At 35.6% G+C, this 19,477-nt stretch overlaps 1 protein-coding gene and 1 pseudogene across 3 annotated transcripts; one reads left to right on the top strand and one right to left on the bottom strand.

Annotated features, from left to right (window-relative positions):
• Nucleotides 1-5,127, bottom strand: LOC111914376 (autophagy-related protein 18f-like; annotated as a pseudogene).
• A 7,843-nt stretch (nucleotides 5,128-12,970) lies between these two features.
• Nucleotides 12,971-19,477, top strand: LOC111914379 (uncharacterized). Of its 3 annotated transcripts, XM_023910132.3 has the most exons (20): nucleotides 12,971-13,466; nucleotides 13,571-13,659; nucleotides 13,888-13,997; nucleotides 14,090-14,144; nucleotides 14,303-14,394; nucleotides 14,575-14,641; nucleotides 14,826-14,888; nucleotides 14,990-15,142; nucleotides 15,265-15,358; nucleotides 15,622-15,701; nucleotides 15,774-15,849; nucleotides 15,986-16,029; nucleotides 16,161-16,228; nucleotides 16,352-16,437; nucleotides 16,520-16,677; nucleotides 16,770-18,036; nucleotides 18,122-18,549; nucleotides 18,658-18,814; nucleotides 18,898-19,190; nucleotides 19,267-19,477. In XM_023910132.3, the coding sequence occupies exons 1-20, from the start codon at nucleotides 13,355-13,357 to the stop codon at nucleotides 19,342-19,344; spliced, it is 3,570 nt and encodes a 1,189-aa protein (XP_023765900.1). In that variant the 5' UTR covers nucleotides 12,971-13,354; the 3' UTR covers nucleotides 19,345-19,477. The 3 variants fall into 3 exon arrangements, with proteins under 3 accessions (XP_023765900.1, XP_052620088.1, XP_042758305.1); XM_052764128.1 differs by lacking the exon at nucleotides 14,990-15,142; XM_042902371.2 differs by lacking the exons at nucleotides 12,971-13,466; nucleotides 13,571-13,659; nucleotides 13,888-13,997; nucleotides 14,090-14,144 and having other exon boundaries at nucleotides 14,324-14,394; nucleotides 14,990-15,104.

Raw genomic sequence — 19,477 nt, 5'->3', positions numbered from 1 at the left:
TTAATCGACCTCCTTGTCACCTTCATCTTGCAAATGGTTCTCCAGTTTCTGACTTATGTTGTTGTTACTATTTACAAGCTTAGATTGTGATTGGGTCCCACTCACACTCACCGAGCAATCACTATTATTTACAGTCTCTGGTTGAGTGTCAGATATTAGACAGTTGTCACTATTTACAACACCTTTTGGCATTTGACTAGCATCCACCCCATTTTCTTCATCACCATTATTATCAGCTCCACCTTTGCTGACATCAGCATATGGCATCAAGTACATACGATTACCATCATTCGAAACAGATATTTGAGGGGTGGCCCCACCACTGATGTAATCTAAACTCGGAACTTTGTATAACAAAAAAATAATAATAAAATAAGTTTTCCCTTTCGAAATGATCAATATAAGCAATGTAGTTAAAAAAATTACCTCGTTGTTTGAACTATAGGTCTTCGGAAGTGATCGACAGTTGGCACCAAATGTCTTGGTCTTGCTTCAACTGTGTGTGTTGTAATCTTCTCTATCTCAAATTCACCTTTTGAATTATTTTCCTCTTCCATTATGACATTATCCATTTTTAAAGATTGAAAATATATCTACCCCAAATGGGATCTTTGATTGATGTATATATGTACCTGAGCTCTTGCCCATAATGGGATATTTGATTGATGCATTTGTAACTCAGCTTCGGATATATACACATGATTCCTTTCCTCAAGGCTAACATTTTCTTTTTTGACCTTACACATACCTTCGAAATAATCATTATTTTCGTTTCCGATTCTTTCCGGAAATACCCTCCTTGTAGCACTCGGTTCCTGGTATGTAATTTATTTTGTTGCATTTTGCATTTCTGGCCTGGGACTCGGCGAGTTGAAGGCCCAACTCATCGAGTAGGAGTGGGTTTGGACACGGGACTTAAGTGACAGACTCGTCGAGTCGGTGGCCAGACTCGACGAGTAGGCTCTGACTGGATAAAACCCTAATCTGAGGGTTTGCACCCTATTTAATCATCTATTTCAGCCACCACTCGTCCCTATTGCTCCCAAAGACTCTCCACAGCAAACCCTAAGTGTTTTGGTGCAAGAACTAAGGCATTTGAGTGATTTTTGTAGGTTTTGACCTCAAGGAAGAAGGAAGAGCATAGAAGGATCAAGAGGAGATTAAAGGATTTGAGTTTGGTTCATCATTTGCAGTCTTTGGAAGGTATAAAGTCTGTACCTTGCTTGCTGGTTTGTTAGATCCCTTTTTGGGGAAGATTTAGGGATTTAAGCCATATGAGGTGACCAACCATGATTTGCAAACATGGTTGGGGGTCAAGACTTCGGATCTAGCACTTGGGAAGAGTCACAAGGCAGATTTGGGTTGCTTTTGCACCCAAGGAAGGCCCCATGCAACAAAAGAACCATTTTAGAGCCTTTTTGGCTCAAAAGTCCCATGCATGAACATAAAGTCCGTAACTTTATGTGGTAGATCGAGCTTAGGGGCTTGGATCTATCATTTGGACAAGTGTTGTACATCAGAAATCGAGGATTTAGGGTGTGGACGTTATCGACTCGGCGAGTCTGTTCTTGGGACTCAACGAGTCCAAGGCTTTGAGTCCCATATCTGTTGAGGGTCAAAAGAACTCAGTTGAGTGTTAGAAGGGTTGTAGCAAGACAGAAGGAGTGACCTAACGCATTGGACTTAGTTTTAGACATGGAGTTCATGGGACTCGACGAGTGCTAGAACAGACTCGGCGAGTCCAAGGCAATCTTCTTATGTTTGAAGATGAACTCAACGAGTTGTTCATACAACTCGACGAGTCAAGGTCAAGACTTGTTCATCAGATGAAGGCGAACTCGACGAGTTGTTCATACAACTCGGCGAGTCGGATGAAGGTTTATAGATGTTCGTAAAGAAGGGGAACTCGACGAGTCGACGAGTCGAGTTATGGATAAGGACGAGTAAAGGGTAGGGACTCAACGAGTTGACAACCCAAGTCGGCGATTCGGGTCAACTAGAAGTTGACTTTGACTTGGACTTGGTTGGGGGTAAAATAGTCATTTTACCCTAAGAGTAGATATCAGATTCTGACTGAGTGTTTTGTGGGGATTATAGCCGGAGGATTTCCGGAGCAACAGCAGACAGAGGTTTCCCGTGCAGATTATCAGCAGCTACTCATACGAGGTGAGTTACCTTCTAGTAGGGGTGGGGCTAAGGCCACAATGCCGGCCCACCAAAGAGGGATATTTAGGAGATGATTGTCTTTGTGATAATTATCTTGGTCTGATTATGTGCCTTGGTTATGAGATTTATCTGTACGATATGTTATGTGTATATTAGGGATCAGTTTCCCTGACAGTGGTCCTTAGGACCGAATGGTAGGTCAGTACTCGGATATGCCTAATTGTATGTTTATATCTTGATGTTGTATGCTAGTGGTAGGGGGTGGAACAGTCCCCAGTTACCGGTTGAAAGATACCGATGATGATTACCGGTTGAAAGATACCGATGATATTGTATGGTATGTGGTATGATGGGGGAACTCACTAAGCTTTGTGCTTACGGTTTCTGTTTTGGTTTCAGGTACCTCTTCGTCTAAGGGGAAGGAGTCGGCGGCATAGCATCGCATCACAAACACACACATGATTCTGCATTGGATTTTCTGGGATTGCACTCTGGTTTTCGTTATTTTTGATGTCATGGTTTGGGACACAATATTATGATTTTGTAATATGTTGCTTGACAATGTTATGGTAAAATGTTTTAAAAAATTATTAATCCAAAAATGAAATTTTTGGGCTTGAATTTTGGGATGTTACACTCCTGCTATATGTATGCCCATTTTCACCATATATGTCAAAATTCTCTTATCTTTCTTGCATGTTCTGTTTATGACAAATGTTCCATTTCTGAATTGGTTCTACTATCAATCTCGAATCATGATCAGAACAAGATTCATAAGCATTGTTCAATCCAAACATTACTGTTTTTGGAACAGAATCCACCTCAGATGATAACCACAGTGCATATTGTATCACACAACCCGAAGAAGAAAAAACCAACATATGGTACTTTGCCATTATAAAACCTAAATCTGGACCTATATTGTTACTATTACCCTTGCATTTATAAAAAGTAGAAGAAATAACCCCAGAATATGAATTATTCACCCTCCCAGATGCAGCTACAGCAGCCCCTGTCACCACGTTTTTCCAAGCACTGTTTCCACTCCTTATTTTGCTAACAACAGAAAGAGTCTGTGGTCCTGAATTAGGTGATAATCCAGATTTTGAAGACTTGTTTGTTGCATCATATTTCAAGCATTCTTGGGATATAGCAAATAGATGGCTAGTGCCTCTTGATGAACTTATCATTATCCAGTTGCTGTCAACACTAAAACTTATGTCCTACATAACCTGTTAAAGGAAGTCACTGTAGAGAGTTGAAAATCAAGAAAATGATATTTAGGAATGTAAGAATCTTACAGCATTTGTAAAGCCACGTTGGAGTTTGTAAAGATGTATGTAAGATGCACTAGTTTCAGATCCAGATGAGTTACATGAAATCCGTGGCATGATATGAAAAACATTAAAGTTATGACAATGAACAGAAGCAGTTACCAAAAGGGTACCACTAGGCTTAAAAGATAGTGATGTTATAGGACTGTCATGTGCCTTAAACTGAGCAATTACTGATTTGCTGACAACATCTCTCACAATCACCTGACAAAAAAAAGACAAATTTAAACAAAAACAAATTAATCCCAAAAGCTTTAAGAGAAAGAAATTACCATTCCAACATTTTCTGCATCAGGTAAACGTCCATTAGATGCTACATGATCTTTACGATCGTTTAGTTGTTGAGAAATGTTGCCATCTGGCAAGAAATCAGAGTAATATCTAGAAAGCTTCTTATAACCAATATCACCAAGAGTAACAATTCCAACTGCAAGTTGTTTGCTTGATAGTTTTGCATAGTGGGCAACAATGCTCCCATTTGAACCAGGAGCAAAAAAAGTTTTGGAGTGTGTGAGATGTTGTGGGCTGACGTGTGTATTTGGTAATGCAACAATACTACCACTATAAGCATCTATTTAAGGCCAACAACAACATGCCCCAAACCTATCTTTTCAAATCTTGAAGGGGTTGTTGCTATTGGATTTGTGAGAAATGTGTACTCCCTTTGTAATGTTGCAACATCAAAACAATGCACCTGTGATGCATGTAAATATGACTTTAATGTTCGTTCTTGAATCTTGATTAAAAAAAGTGAAGGGTGATAATGAATGAGAGAGAAACAAACCTGTGCTGATTGTAAAACAGCAACAATACGTGAACTGCATCTTACCAAGTAAACAACCGATCTAAACTTCAATTCTTTTATGTAAGATTGAGATTTTAACGAATAAAACCATACCACAGTAGGCACAGAGCCACCATTTACTTGATCATGACCATTTTTTATGTTACCATTACCAAGAGTATTTCCACCCGCAGAGAAGGACCCATATGAACAAATTAAGAAAAAACACCATTTTTTCAAGATGCATATTCAACTTGGGAATGCTTTGGGACAATTGGTTTTGGCAGTAATTGCATAGAAAAAACAGCACCATCATAGCGTGAGACTATGTTACGCACATTGTTGGCATCTTCAACATCCCACACTTGAAAACCAAATTGATACCCTAGCAAGAGCACTTTGCGTGAGATATCTCCCTCACATTCAAGTTTGTCAAACCTGGCCCATAGAGCCTTTGTGTATAAAACATGGAAAACAAGGGTCATTTAGCGGGATCAGAGACCAAACCAATCAATAACATGTTAGAAAAATGCTAAATGATCTACTGACCACAGAGCAAGAACACATATGATGTTCTATCATTTAATACTCTAATACTAATACAAGTTCGAGATAAACAAACAAACTCACCTGATTAGGAACTGCATCATTATCACGGTCGACAATGGTGAATGCAGTTGAAGCAGCAGAACGAACAGTGGATGCAACGGTGGATGCACCATAGGACACAATCCTCGAGTAGCTAGAAAGCGAGCGAAAAGAAGACGGTATGAACCCATTGTTACTTCCAATCCTACCACCACCGCCACCACCTTGTCGTTGCTTCTGGTCGATCTTCCTCATCATCAAAACTCACATGAACCCAGCAGAATCCTCAAAAAATAATCATAGCCTCAAGTCTGTTTCCTTGTAAAAGCACATAAAATAGCCTTATTCCCGAATCAGCTCACAGGTGTCTCGACAATCAATTGCTACACAACATAAATATCCAAATTTACTTGCACGACACACTTTAAACTCTTTCCCCAAACAAAAAACCGATTCTCAATACTTTTAACACCTTAACCCGATCAAGACATAAAACCAACAAATTCGAATCCCTTAACAAAAAATAACGAGGGATTTGTTCTAGTTGACGTATTCACGATACAAAGAATTTCATAGACTAACCAAAACTAAAATAAATGAATAGATTATACAATCAGATTCAAATTTTTAGGGTTTTATAGGTTAAAAACGATGAAAATCAAAGACGTATACACGTATATACACCTAAATATATGTATGTAAATGGATAACGATACGAAGAAGATGAAGGAATCGATAGTAGTTGAGAAAGCGATAACAAAATGAATTGAAGAAATTTATGGAAGAACGAAAAGACTCTTGATTTACGGAATTGAATCGAAGAGACCGCCCCCACACGTATTGTTAGTTTTCAAGCATTATTTTTCACTGTCGTTGTAAACCACTCGGGGTTAAACCATGTCGGCGGATTTTACATTTGCAGCCCTTCTCTTATTGATTTATCCCATTATCACCCCTATTTTCGTTCTTTGTTTCATTTCGAGTTAAACGCAAACGAAACTAAGAGGTTGTTTGTTTTTTGTCTGCATATATGCATGGCCTATTTTGTCTGTGCCGCGCAAGCATAAGGGCTTGTAGTATGTTTGTTTTTCAAAAGTTCACATACATAGAAACTTCTACGTTAGGTCTTCATGGCACAGACATGGTCGTGAGTCTTCTTATGTCTGCACGCTTTATTAAACCTAAAAAACACACGCACCTTTCTCTCCACAAATCGGCGCAAGAAGTTAGTGTAGTGTTGCAAGAGTGACGTAATGTTTACGTGACAAAAAAATATGATATGGATAACATCACTCCCTAACCTTACAGTATGTTCTTCTAAGTCCCTTTTATCTATTTATTAACTTTATGTGTGCAATCCGTTAGGTTTAAACGATGTTCATAGTGATGTGAGTGTCTTATGTCGTTGGCATATATTTCAACAACCTTTAGCTCGAGTAATACGATAACATTTTGTATCATGCACGCCTATCTAAACTACAATTTACCTTTTAACTATATGTTAAATCACATTAATATTTTAAGAAAAACAACCAAATTAATTAAAATCAAATAAATACAAAATTACATAAATGGTCCTTGTGGATTACCAAAGGTCAGTCTTTATTGTTTTTTTATACGAATGATCCTTATGGTTTCTAAAAATTACATGAATGGTCCTTATGGCTTCTAAAACGTGCACGAATGGTATCTGAGCTTTCTAGAAAGACTGAAACACCCTTTTCCATTTTGTTATTATTATATCTTTAATTAATTATTGAAGACAAAAAAAATATGGGCCCGTTATAATTTTAATTTATACTTATAAAAGAAAAAACTAACCATTAATTACCCTCACCCCATCGTCCACTCTGGTACATCCAAAAATCGGAAGAAATCAAGACATTGACGTTCCTTTTAACATCAGAAAACCACTACCTTTGGGAAATTCATATATGTTGTTGCCATTGACGACCGCATCTTCCACTGCCGAAATTGCTTCCCGAGAGCCTGTAGACGATTGATGGCTGCAAAGGTCAACATCTCCTCCAACATCACCAATATAATCTAGACAAAACTGCAAAAATGGTCCCTGTGGTATGCATTTTTTTGGGGTTTTAGTCCAAACCCTGACTTTTTGGATTAGTGGTCATTTTGAGCTAGTTTTGTTGCGGATTTGGTCCCTCACTAAACTGAAATGACATTAATACCCTTGGAATATTTAATTTCCATTTTTCTTTCAGTTTTTTTAGAATATAAGATTTATTTATTTATTTTAATAATTAAAAAATAAAAGAAGGCCCACCTTTCTCTCTCTCTCTCTCTCTCCACGACCTGCAACTAAAATCATATAAACACACACTTATACATCAAACTTCACATATAAACACACATCTGCTCTTCAAAATTCTTGTGTTAATTAATTTCCCAATGTTTATAAAAATCATCTTCACATATATATACATAAAGAGTGAGGGAACACATTACCGTACACAATAATTACACAAACATTAACCCAACAACAATGGTGATTGATTTCAGAAACATTAACCCAACAATGGTGATTGATTTGGAGTGTGATGGAGGAAAATCATACCAATGATTTTTTTTTTATCATTGCTCGTTCTTTCCCGATTCAGAGTGTGAGGGAGAGAACCATTTATCAAATAAAATAAAATAGGATATTAGATAGTTAGGTACAGGAGAGGGGAATGCTGAGAGAGATGAGATCACCAAATCCACCATCTCCTCCCATAAGCCACCACCGTCGCTGCTCAAGAAAGGTGATGAACACACAGATTGTAAGAAAATGGGAGGAAGATAGTGTAGGGAGAAATCGAGGTCGGTTTCCGAAGAGAGAGGTGAGTAAAGAGAAGTTTCCTCTCGCCACTTTTCTGGTGAACCCCCCACAGTCCCCATTGTCGTTTTTCCGATGAGCCCCTCACCATCCCTTTTATAGTTGAAAATGGAAAAGAAAAAAAACGGATGTTTCGATTTTCACAGATTTGTGTCTAAAGTTGTCGATGTCGGAAACTTGCTTGTTGGTCTATAGTTGCCACTAGAGTTTGAGGGAATAACGGAGGAAGTATAAGGTAAATGGAGAAGCACAGATCGCCGGTGGATTTGACATCACTGAGTTGAATCAGATTTGAATCAGATGTAGATCCTCCTCCATCTCTGGCATGATAAATGAAGGTGATGGTGGCGGAGTGGGGAGGCGCTGAATGTTGCCGGATTTTTATGTGTAGGGGTTTCCGTCGAGAGGAGGGATGAGAGGAACATAGTTCTGGTTAGAGCCAAATTTATTTTGGACGTGGAGGTGGAAGACGACTTTAGAGAGAGAGAGGCCAAAATTAATTAATTATTTTCTTTTTCATTTAAATTAAATAGAAAAAAACATAAAAATAAATCTTAAGGGCATTACAGTCATTTTAGTTTACCAAGGGACCAAATCCGCAACGAAACTAGCTCAAAAGGACTACTAATCCAAAAAAGTCGGGGTTTGGACTAAAACCCCCAAAAAATGCATACCACAGGGATAATTTTTGCAATTTTGTCTATAATCTATAATCTTCATCGCAACTAGATTTGCAAGAGAAGCAACTGAATTTTCACATGAAGGCCGAAGAAGGCATTGATCTTGGTTATTACACTACATCTTCACCTTCATACATCCAATCTCACCCTCTATCATTTTCCCATCCTAGTTTCCTTTCAATTTGTTTAAGGTTTTATATGTTGGTTTTGGAATCGGACTCGTGAGATCAAAGGCAAGAAACGAGTTTAAGGTTATTTGGGTTGGTTTCAAATTAGACACACAATACCCATACAACTAGCAATAAGCTCCATTGTTCAATAGAGTGTAACTTTGTTCATACTTGTTTGACCGTTGTAAATATGTTCTTGATGGAGGTGTTGATGAAGGTGTGTATTACCCTTTTCTCATATTAAGTTTCCATCAGTTTTTATGAATTTTGTCGATGAATTATTTCTTTAAAATATAAATTTAACATATTTATTATATAAATATGATCACCTATGAAATGACTGTCTTCTTGAGACAAACTTATCAGTTTTCTATTTTATAATTTTGACATAAGTTTTAAAAATTGTTATAAGTTTAGTCCGTACTCTTTAAAAATTATCCCAATTTTTTTCATGATTTGTTTTTATATGTTTTTTCTTAAATTTAGTTTTTTTTTTATAACTTTCTTTTACATATCTGTCTTAGTATAACTTGTTTTTGTATATGAGGATTTGCATGTCAACATTACTTGACTTGTTTTGACTAATATTAATTTGTTACGTATTTAGCCGAATATATCTAATTGTCCATTTTATCACATCTATGAAATGATATAAGTAATAGTCTTAAAAAATATAAACAAATGTTTGGTAAAAAAGAATAAAAAAATACAATAAGTATTCCCCCTAATTTGTGAAGTTGAAGCCGTCAAGCCACATATTTTGTGTGGTTCTACGTTTCAGGTTCGGTTCCATGCGTATTCCAGCCTAATTATTACGTGTTGGGTCCGCATAAGATTTCCAACTAGTTATACTTTCCTCCTTTGCAAACCCAAATTTTCCGAAAGATTTTCACTTTTGGTTATTATAGAAAGATCCCAAATAATATATTTGGTTTATTCTTTATCTGAATCACGATAATCTTTCCAAAAAAAAAAGTTTTTTAATATTGTTCAAACATGTGTCATAGTTCTATTGGTCAGTCATATATCTACCTAATAAATAATGAAAATGACTTTGCCACATGATCTTTTCTCATTTATTTGGACACATGACATTTTCTAAAAATTTTAAAATTTTATATTTTCCACTTGTCATTTTATTGTATTTTTGATTTTATTAAATTAAAATCCACATTTAATATATAAGATAATATATATGTAAGGTATTTATTAGAAAATGGTTTATATATGTAATGTATCTAATGCATTAAAGTCTCATTAATTTTAATAATTCAAATTTTTTTTTATTTTTCTTATAAATTTAATGTTTTCAAATTACTAAAATTTTATATTTAATTTTTTTTAAATAAACCCATGTAATACATGGGTCTCACACCTAGTTTGATTATGGAAGTAAACACACATGAACGACAATCACAATATCCATCGGCTAAATCCTTGGACTAGCAAAATACCACACATGCCCAATTGCCATTCGATAAGGTGATAAAACGGACGGCTTGAAGATGTAGACAATGGGTTCAAATCAAAATGGGTTGCTTTCGTTACGGGTCAAATCAAAGATGGATTATCCCGCACATATTTTTTGTTTGTTTTGAAAGATTTTTTAATATATAATCCCTTGAAATTTATATATGTTTCAAAATTAAGCCGTATTACAATAAAAAAAAAATCAGATTTTAGTAAAACTAAAGATGTTGTAAGCCGTATTAAAAATAACTTATTGATTTTTTTTTAAATGAAACTTTTCTAATGATGGTTTTCGGATCAGCTTTCACGCACCGACTAATGTCGTTGTAAACATGAAGCTTGATTTATTGGTTTTTTGAAAAATCAGTAAGTCAAAACAATATTTGACAATGTGAAAATAACTTTTAAAATAAGTTTTCATTAACCTTTTAAAAATGAGACTTTAATAAATTATGATTTTTAACTTTTTCAAAACTTCTTATAACTTTTTAAGTTCTAAAAACTAAAATACATCTTAAAAGATGTATAAGTTAAGAAAACATTTTTTAAACAATAATTTATTGCCACGTTATTATTCTAAAAATTTTGATCTCTAATTAAATGACATCTATAATTGTTACGTTTTTTCAACATTATTTATTTATTTGTTATGAATTTAACTTATTGATCTTCATCTATCTAAAATTTTCAAAAATATCGTCTAAACATATTATACTTTAATATGAAATATTTCAAATGAACATCATCATTTGAAATTAGTATACAAATATTTCATAAATGAAAATCTATGATAGAAATAATTAAATGGTTAAATAAATAGAAAATATTAAAAACTCTTAATATAATTAAGAGGTAAAAATAAAATACGATAAAATAGAATGTGTTAGATGTCTAAAGCTATATAGTATATTGACCAATATATATTGAATAGTCAACATAAATACAAAAAAAAAAATGATTCCAATGGTATTAAATTAAACTCTAAAATAAATCGACATCGAAGATATTTTTATTAATTTTTCCCAACCACATAAGCTAATCCCAACCTTTTGCCTAAAAGTCACTTGGGTGCAATTCCATTTAATAGATTGTTGAATAGTGAAGATTGATTGATGGTGTCGAGGTTGTTGTTGGAAGTGACAGTACCAAATAATGCATGCTGAAACTATAAATCTTATGAGATTACCTCTTCTAGTATAGTTATAAGATACTTGTGATCACCTTTTATGTTTTGACATCATCATGTTGTTATGCAATTCCTCCAAGCCAAATGTTTACAATTAATGTCGCACAACATTTTAGGAATCCATGTTTGGATGCATGTGTCGTGTACACGATTTGTATGTTACTCCTAGTCGATTTAAACAATCATTATGCTATATAGATATGAATAATACCGCCACAAAGTAGATATAGGCTTTCATGTGAAGTTTTTTCGGACGTCTTCAAGTACTCATCATAAGCATTATGAACTATCTTATACGCTAGTTGACGTATTATAGATTTTCACGCATGTAACGTAGTAAAAGACTTTTTGCCTCTACCATCTTATGATATTATCAAATATGAAAATTGTATTTTCATAGCATCAATAATTCATATGAATAGTTATTTTCGCATGCATCCGAAAACTTGTTTTTGAACATTTGATCACAATGTAGGGAATTCTTAGCAAAGTACTATTCGATGAGGATATATTGTGTAGCTTCACAAATTTATGTCTATATAATTTCTCGTTCATAGTGCCCTGATTGAACTTGTAGTATCATAAAAAAAGAGTGTAGCTTCAACCATTGTTGGAAAAACAAGAACATTATACTTAAACATACTCATCTGACGACTTAACATCTGATCAACTTGATGATAATGAATCCATTTTACAACTATAAAGCATATGTTTAAAAGATAAGTTTTGTGGATAAAGTACGAAAATTGAGAATGTTTAAAATATATTTATTATTGTTTTTTCTAAATTGAAAAATAATCATTGGCTTCCGGCGGTCAACAAACAATTCTCTGGACAACTGTACCTAGTCGGGGTGTTTTTTTGTGTGATACCGCGATCATGGGGCGGTGTTCTCACTCAGTACCAGAGGGGCACATCAACATTCCCACGACACACAACATCACACCACACCTACATTCTCCTCTTTTAAGAAACAAAACCAAGGGTTTGCAGGATGTAAACTGGTTCAAAACCGGAAGAACCGAAAATCGGTTAATGAGTAAACCGGGAAGTGATAACCCGACCGAATACAACTAACTGATTCTGGTTCGGTTCTATTAGGAAATATGCTATCTAAAAAGGTGTTTGATACCAAAACCGAAATAATGGATTGGAGGAACCCAACCGAATACCACTAATCGGTTCCAACCAGTTTTGATTTCGATTCGATTTTCGGTTGGAGGTCAATAAAAGGAATACGAAATTCCATACAACTTATATACTTAAAAATGTACATTGTTATAATAACAATATACCAGCGTATTTTGTATACAATAACAACATAATCGCACTAACTATTTATAAAAAACAACATATTTGTATTTTTATAATGACTTCAGCAAATACGTAACCTGAAGCTTATAAAAAAATGAGAAATTAAATTACCTCCTACCTTTTATGCCTATAATTATTTCTACCCACTAAAATTATGACAAATCAACATTCAATTTAATTTTATTTGGTATATTTCTAATATAGCTTTAATGAGTTAGTTAAAAAATATGGAAAGATGACATTTGTCATAATTTGATTGGGTAGGAACATTTGTAGGCATAAAAAGTAGGAATCAATTTAATTTCTCTAAAAAAATTTAAATACATCCTTATTGTGGTTAAACAAATGACAATAAAAGTATGCGAACGTCTTCTTTCTAGTAATTTTCTAATAAAAAACCTAATTCTGCTTCAGCTACATAAAAAGTTTAGAAATTGAAAGGAAACAAAAACAATTGCAGGTGGTCCGCTAGACAAAAAGGGAAGTTTTTATACATAAAACGACGCTTTTTGGAGATCTCTTACTTTTAATGCAAAGTTCCCATCCATGAGAAAACCGAAGACATCGACATATCATCGCCTGACAACGGCCCCGAGAGGAGAACCCATAACAAAACGGCCATTATCTCCAACCGCCTTACTCCTTTACCCTCACTGCATCACCGTCGCCGTCAATCCCTCCGATCACCACAATCGTCAGCACCGCCACGTCATTGCTTTTGCCCTCATCTATCACCGCATTTGATCTGGCTTTCACGCTTGAATTTTTCGTCATTGCCGGCGGTTGTTGATCGGAAGGGTTGTTTTGGAAAGTCGGCTGAGGAATTATGGAATCGATAATGGCTAGGGCGCTGGAGTCCACTCTCAAATACTGGCTAAAATCTTTCTCCAGAGATCAGTTCAAGTTACAAGGACGCACAGTGCAGCTATCTAATATAGGTGCGCATTTACCTTTACTTTGATTATGACACAAATGTGTTGAAATCGAAGAACTCGACGCAATTTGAATGTTGAATTGGAATTCAATTTTTGAACTTTGATAGATATAAGTGGTGATGCTTTGCACGCAAGTCTTGGATTGCCGCCTGCAATAACCGTAAGCATGGCGAAATCAGGGAAGTTGGAGATTGTGGTATGTAATTAACTTCTCGATGCCATATCAGTCACTTAATTATCATATGATTTTATTTTTTTTGGGAAGAATTGCATTCAATAGTAAGTTCAGCGTCTGCTAGCTGAAGTTAATTTGTAGACACACAAATGGAGACGTTAATTAGTTTAAAGCACAGATGATTTTGTGTGTATATGCTGCTATACGTACATGTATTCTTAATATGATCGGATGTACGTATTTTTGAAGCTTCCGTATTTGAGTAATGTGCAACTGGAGCCCATTGTTGTGATGATTGATAAGCTTGATGCTGTGTTGGAGGAAAATGATGATTTGGATGCACGTAGGAGCACAAGCAGGTGATCGATCATTATTCATTAGTCATTAGTTTAAAATCTTGTGGTTAACATAAAATAATTGGAGCACTATTTTGTTTGTTTGTTTCTGAAAGTGCACAGGCGTCTTCTAGTTCTTCAAAAGGTGGTAGCTATGGATTTGCTGAGAAGGTTAGGTAGTTTTACAATTTACATGGTGCAATTGTGAATTACTAATATGATTGTGATTATACAGTTTGTCCTGAATATTTATCTATGTATTGAATTACAGATTTTTATTCTTATTTCTTAAATAATCTTAGCTGGCTGGGTTTTGTTTTTATTATTAGATCGCTGATGGAATGACATTACAAATACGAACCATCAATCTATTACTTGATACTCATGGTAGTGGTGGTGGACAACTTGGAGAGGCAAGTTGGTAAGTTTATGATCAAAGATATATTTGGGTAATTGATAGGATAAAAACGTCCAGACAAGTGGTTTTTTAATCAGCAAGTCATGCATAATTTTTATAGATGTAATTCATTTTAATTAGTTAATTGGAATTTATATTAGGATCTATTACTATCAGCTTAATTATGTATTCTTGCTAAGCCAGGGTACCACCAATGGCATCTATTACAATCCGGAATCTTGTGTTGTACACCACTAACGAGAACTGGCAGGTCTCTTCTAAAACTATATATATATATATATATATATATATATATATATATATATATATATATATATATATATATATATATATATATATATATATATATATATATATATATATCCAATTTACACATTTTCTACTTATTTCAAATTACAACAAATGATTATTTATTTGGCAACCACATGTGACAGGTTGTGAACCTTAAGGCAGCAAGGGACTTCTCAAATGACAAGAGCTTCATCTATGTGTTCAAAGTAATCTTACCTGTCAAAATCTAACCATTTTGTTAGTACTGATCATTTCATATGATACTTAGTGAGTGTGTGTGTGTGTGTGTGTGTTTTGGAATGAACAGAAGCTTGAATGGGAGTATTTATGTATGGATCTGCTGCCTCATCCTGATATGTTTGCAGATCCTTCTCAAAGCAAGAAACATGATAAGGGTGGTGCAAAGCGGGTATTCTTTGGTGGTGAGCGGTTTATCGATGGAATATCTGGAGAGGCTTATGTAATCTTAACACTTGATTGTCTGCAAACTCAGCTTCACTACCTAAATTAACTCACTCATCAGTTTAAACATTTCCTTAACTCTATCCAACTTTCATGTGTTTTGTTTTTAATTATAATCAGATTACAATACAAAGAACGGAGCATAATCGTCCATTGGGTATGGAACTTCAGGTGCATATTACAGAAGCTGTCTGCCCAGCGTTAAGTGAGCCAGGTTAGTAAGGAAGGGCTTCTTCCTTTTATTATTTAATTTAATGGGTTAAGCACTTAATCTGGACAACTATTACTATTAATGGATTAAACCAAAAGCATGCCTTAATGTATTAAGACGCTAACCTTTTACCTATTTGCTCTCTCACAACTCCTCTCGTTAAATTTGATGTATTATTGTGAAATTTGTTCTTTAGAAACAAACTTTATGTATACAATACAATATGTTCATGACTTAATGACTTCACTCTGATAAAATAATAACAGGACTTCGAGCTGTTCTTCGTTTCTTCGCAGGAGTATATGTTTGTCTTAACAGAGGAGATGTGACTCCAAATGCTCAAAAGGTTAGTAAAAAGTTACTATAGAAACTAACTGCGTAAATTTTATAAAAACCAACGTTTTTTTTTTTCTGGCAGCAATCAATAGAAGCTGCAGGGCGTATAATAGTATCTTTTATGGTGGATCATATATTTCTTGGCATCAAAGATGCTGGTTTGTGACTTGTTATATTTGTCTAAAATTCCATCTTTCTTCTTTTTGTTTTCCTATTTTAGACAATTATATTTTCAATTAAGATGTAGACAATAAAAAAAATGGTACTCACTGAAAAATCTCACTGTACTTCTAGGGTTCCAGCTGGAACTTCTGATGCAGTCACTTTACTTTTCTCGGGTAGATTTCCATGCGACACTCCTAAATAGCTATATGTTTATGTTTTTCCCTGTACAATGTAATTAGTATTTCTGCATGATGATGGTGATTATATGTTAAAAATACACATTAGTTTTATTTTGATTTTGTAGGCAACCGTATCTGATGGAGCAATTGCCAAATGCTTAACTCGGGTCACGCTTGGTGGACTAATTTTAAGGTATACTCTCTTAACATAAAACCTTCACATCCAAAATTTATATCTGATGCATAGCAGCATATGCATTGTGTTTTACTATTGATAGTTACTAAACTTAAACAAAATTTATATGATTGAATTCAGGGATACGTTCTCTCGTCCACCATGCCCACTAGTGCAACCATCCATGCAAGATGCTGCAGATGAACCTCTACACATTCCAGATTTTGGTATGGATTGATTGTCACTGATGTGTTTCTCATCAATGTGAAAATTAACATTTTGCAATTTCTTTTTTTTTTTTTTCACTAGGAAAAAATTTCTGTCCTCCAATATATCCGCTAGGCGATCAGCAAAGGACACAAGATGACCGTGTCCCACTCATGTCCCTCCATTGTCTTAAATTCATGCCCTTCCTTCCCCCACCAGAGATTTCTTCACACACTGTAATCGAATGCAAGCCTCTTACGGTATTATATCATTTATCATCAGATTTTACATAAACCAAAAAACATTATCCAATTTTACTCATAATGCAACCATTCTTCTTCAATCTTCCCAGATTCATCTTCAAGAAGAGTCGTGTGTAAGAATATCATCTTTCCTAGCTGATGGAGGTGTGGTTAACCCCGGTGATATATCTCCAGATATCTCCATCAACTCCGTTCAATTCAATATGAAAAAATTAGAAATCACTGTTCCACTGGAGCCCAGGAAACCAGACCATCCCACATATTTCCATCACCATTCGAGCTCCTTCAATGGAGCAAGGCTTCAAATCCACAACTTACATTTCTCTGAAACACCTTTCCTAAAACTTGGCCTGCTCAATCTTGACATGGATGCTGCATGCTTCTGTTTGTGGGAAGGCCAACCGATTGATGCCAGCCAGAAAAAATGGTCAATCGGAGCTTCTCTCATTTGCCTCTCTCTAGAAACATGTACCAATCCCTTTGTACCTAATCCTTCTAGGATACGCTCTTCAGAGTTAGAGTTATGGAGGTGTATAGAGATGAAAAGTGTTTGCATTCAGGTGGCTATGGTAACAGCTGATGGAACTCCGTTAACACACGTTCCTCCACGTGGAGGTGTTGTCAGAGTAGGAATCGCCTGCGAACAATATCTATCCAACACCTCCATCGAGCAACTGTTTTTTGTTTTGGATCTTTACGACTATATCGATGACGTCAGCGTTAGGATGGCAATGGCGGGAATAAGTAAACCAACGAAGATTGTTAGATCCGAATGTTTGGATCATGAAAGTTTAAGCGAAAAGGTCCCTGCTGATACTTCAATCAGTGTATCGGTTAAGAATCTGAAACTGACGTTTCTAGAATCTTCCTCCGTAGACATTCAGGGTACACCTCTAGTTCAACTTGTCGGAGATGACCTGTTGATGAAAGTCGCTCATCGAACCTTGGGTGCTGCGATGGCAATTTCGTCAAATCTGCAGTGGGAGAAAGTGCAGGTGGAGTGTGCAGAGACAGATAGAAGTTTGAGTGAGATGCGAGGTGTGTTTTGGGTGCAAAACAAGAGGAATTCGAACGGCGTTCCGATTCCGTTTATGAATATAAGCGTGGTTCATGTAATTCCATACAATCCAGAAGATATAAAGTGTAGAAGCTTCCGTGTAATGGCTTGTATTGCGGGTGTACGTCTTGCAGGTGGAATGAATTACAACGAAGCTTTACTCCACCGTTTCGGGATTCTAGGGCAAGATGGGGGACCGGGGGATGATCTCTCGAGAGGTTTACATCATATATCTTCGGGACCTTTGTCAAAACTATTCAGACCATCGTCTCCGTTTGCCGAAGACATAGAGACTCGGGGTAAGCAGCTAGGGTTAGGGTTTCACTTTTCACAGTAGTCATTTATTTTCAATCGTTAATCGTCTTTGTTTCTTGTTTGTTTTAGATGAAGGCGTAGGGAGTAGTAGTAGTAGTTACCTGCAGTTGGATGAAGTGAATATATCGATAGAATTGAAGGACTGGATATTTGCGTTGGAAGGCGCGGAAAGGCTGAAGTTGGAAGTGGAGGATTCCTGCAGCAGAGAAAAGAGATCCTGGCATACGTTTTTTGAGAGTTTTGTAGTGAAAGCAAATGGAAGCAAAAACCAGAAAGTAAAAAATTCGATTCAAGGAGAAGCACATAAATATCCTGTTCAAGTCGTCAAGGTTGGTATTGAAGGGTTGAAGACTTTGAAACCTGAGTCACCGACAAAAGGAAGCGCAGATCAGAGACACAGTGGAGTCGATATTAAAATTGACGTGGTGCCTTGTGAAGACAAGGCTGGGAATATTACTTGGGCTGTGGAAAATTTGAAATTTTCTGCAAAACAACCGGTGGGTTTTTATACTTTATACTATTCAAGTTGTTGGTATTATTTTATAAAATTATAGGATAGGGGAAGTAGTATTTAATTTAGGGACCGATTATTATTATTATTATAGATTGAGGTGGTTGTAAGAAAGGAGGAGCTGCAACATGTAGCTCATATGTGCAAGCTGGAAATTGATTCAATGGGGCGAATAGCGGCTGGAATTTTACGATTGCTTAAGCTTGATGGAACCGTAGGTCAGGCAACACTGGATCAACTAAGTCGCCTTGGTAAATGAGTCTAAGATTGAGAATTTTTTTTTTTTTTTGGAAATCTGAGGAGGTATTTGCATATCATATTGAAAATTTTGCAGGGAGTGATGGTTTTGAGGAGATATTCTCTCCACGAAAGGTGAAGAATGATACTAGTACTGAAGTTCCTAGTGGTAGCATGAACAGGAGTCCATCTTTCCTTGCACCTGTAGATGATAAGGAAAGTTGTTCTTGCTTGGATCCGACTTTAGCTTCACTTGAGGCAGAATTGTTGGAGTCACAGTCCAATTGTGCTGAACTGAGATCATCAGAATCTTCTTCCAACCCTCACCTACAACATCTTGCTCAGAAACTAGAGACTATGCACAGATTGTTGGCCAGGTTGCGGGATCAGGTATATTTATTTTTCCTAACTCCCAATTAATTTATAGCTTGTTTTCATATATATTTATTACATTTGCAAATTGCAGGTTCAAGTGATTAAGGAAAGGGAAAGATGTACATTCGAGATGATTAATTATAGAGGCCTAGAAGACGTCCTTTTGTAATTACCCACATTTTCTCACTTATTATTTTGTATGTATGATATTGTTAGCCAATTTTGATAGGTAGTTATTTTGTAAAGCTTCCCTTATTTCCAAAATAATTTTTTTTTTAATGTACTTTTCTATTAGTGTGGCA

Source organism: Lactuca sativa, chromosome 5, assembly GCF_002870075.4.
Source record: "Lactuca sativa cultivar Salinas chromosome 5, Lsat_Salinas_v11, whole genome shotgun sequence".
Taxonomy (NCBI): Eukaryota; Viridiplantae; Streptophyta; class Magnoliopsida; order Asterales; family Asteraceae; genus Lactuca; species Lactuca sativa.
Note: the sequence above shows the minus strand (reverse complement) of the source record. Positions and strands in the feature narration are given on the sequence as shown.

Excerpts from the sequence above, each read along its gene's own strand:
- LOC111914379 (XM_023910132.3), top strand. The coding sequence starts at position 13,355 with ATGGAATCGATAATGGCTAGGGCGCTGGAGTCCACTCTCAAATACTGG. Across the intron at positions 14,145-14,302 it reads GCTATGGATTTGCTGAGAAG|ATCGCTGATGGAATGACATT; the intron begins GTTAGGTAGTTT and ends TTTTATTATTAG. Across the intron at positions 14,395-14,574 it reads CAACTTGGAGAGGCAAGTTG|GGTACCACCAATGGCATCTA; the intron begins GTAAGTTTATGA and ends TTGCTAAGCCAG.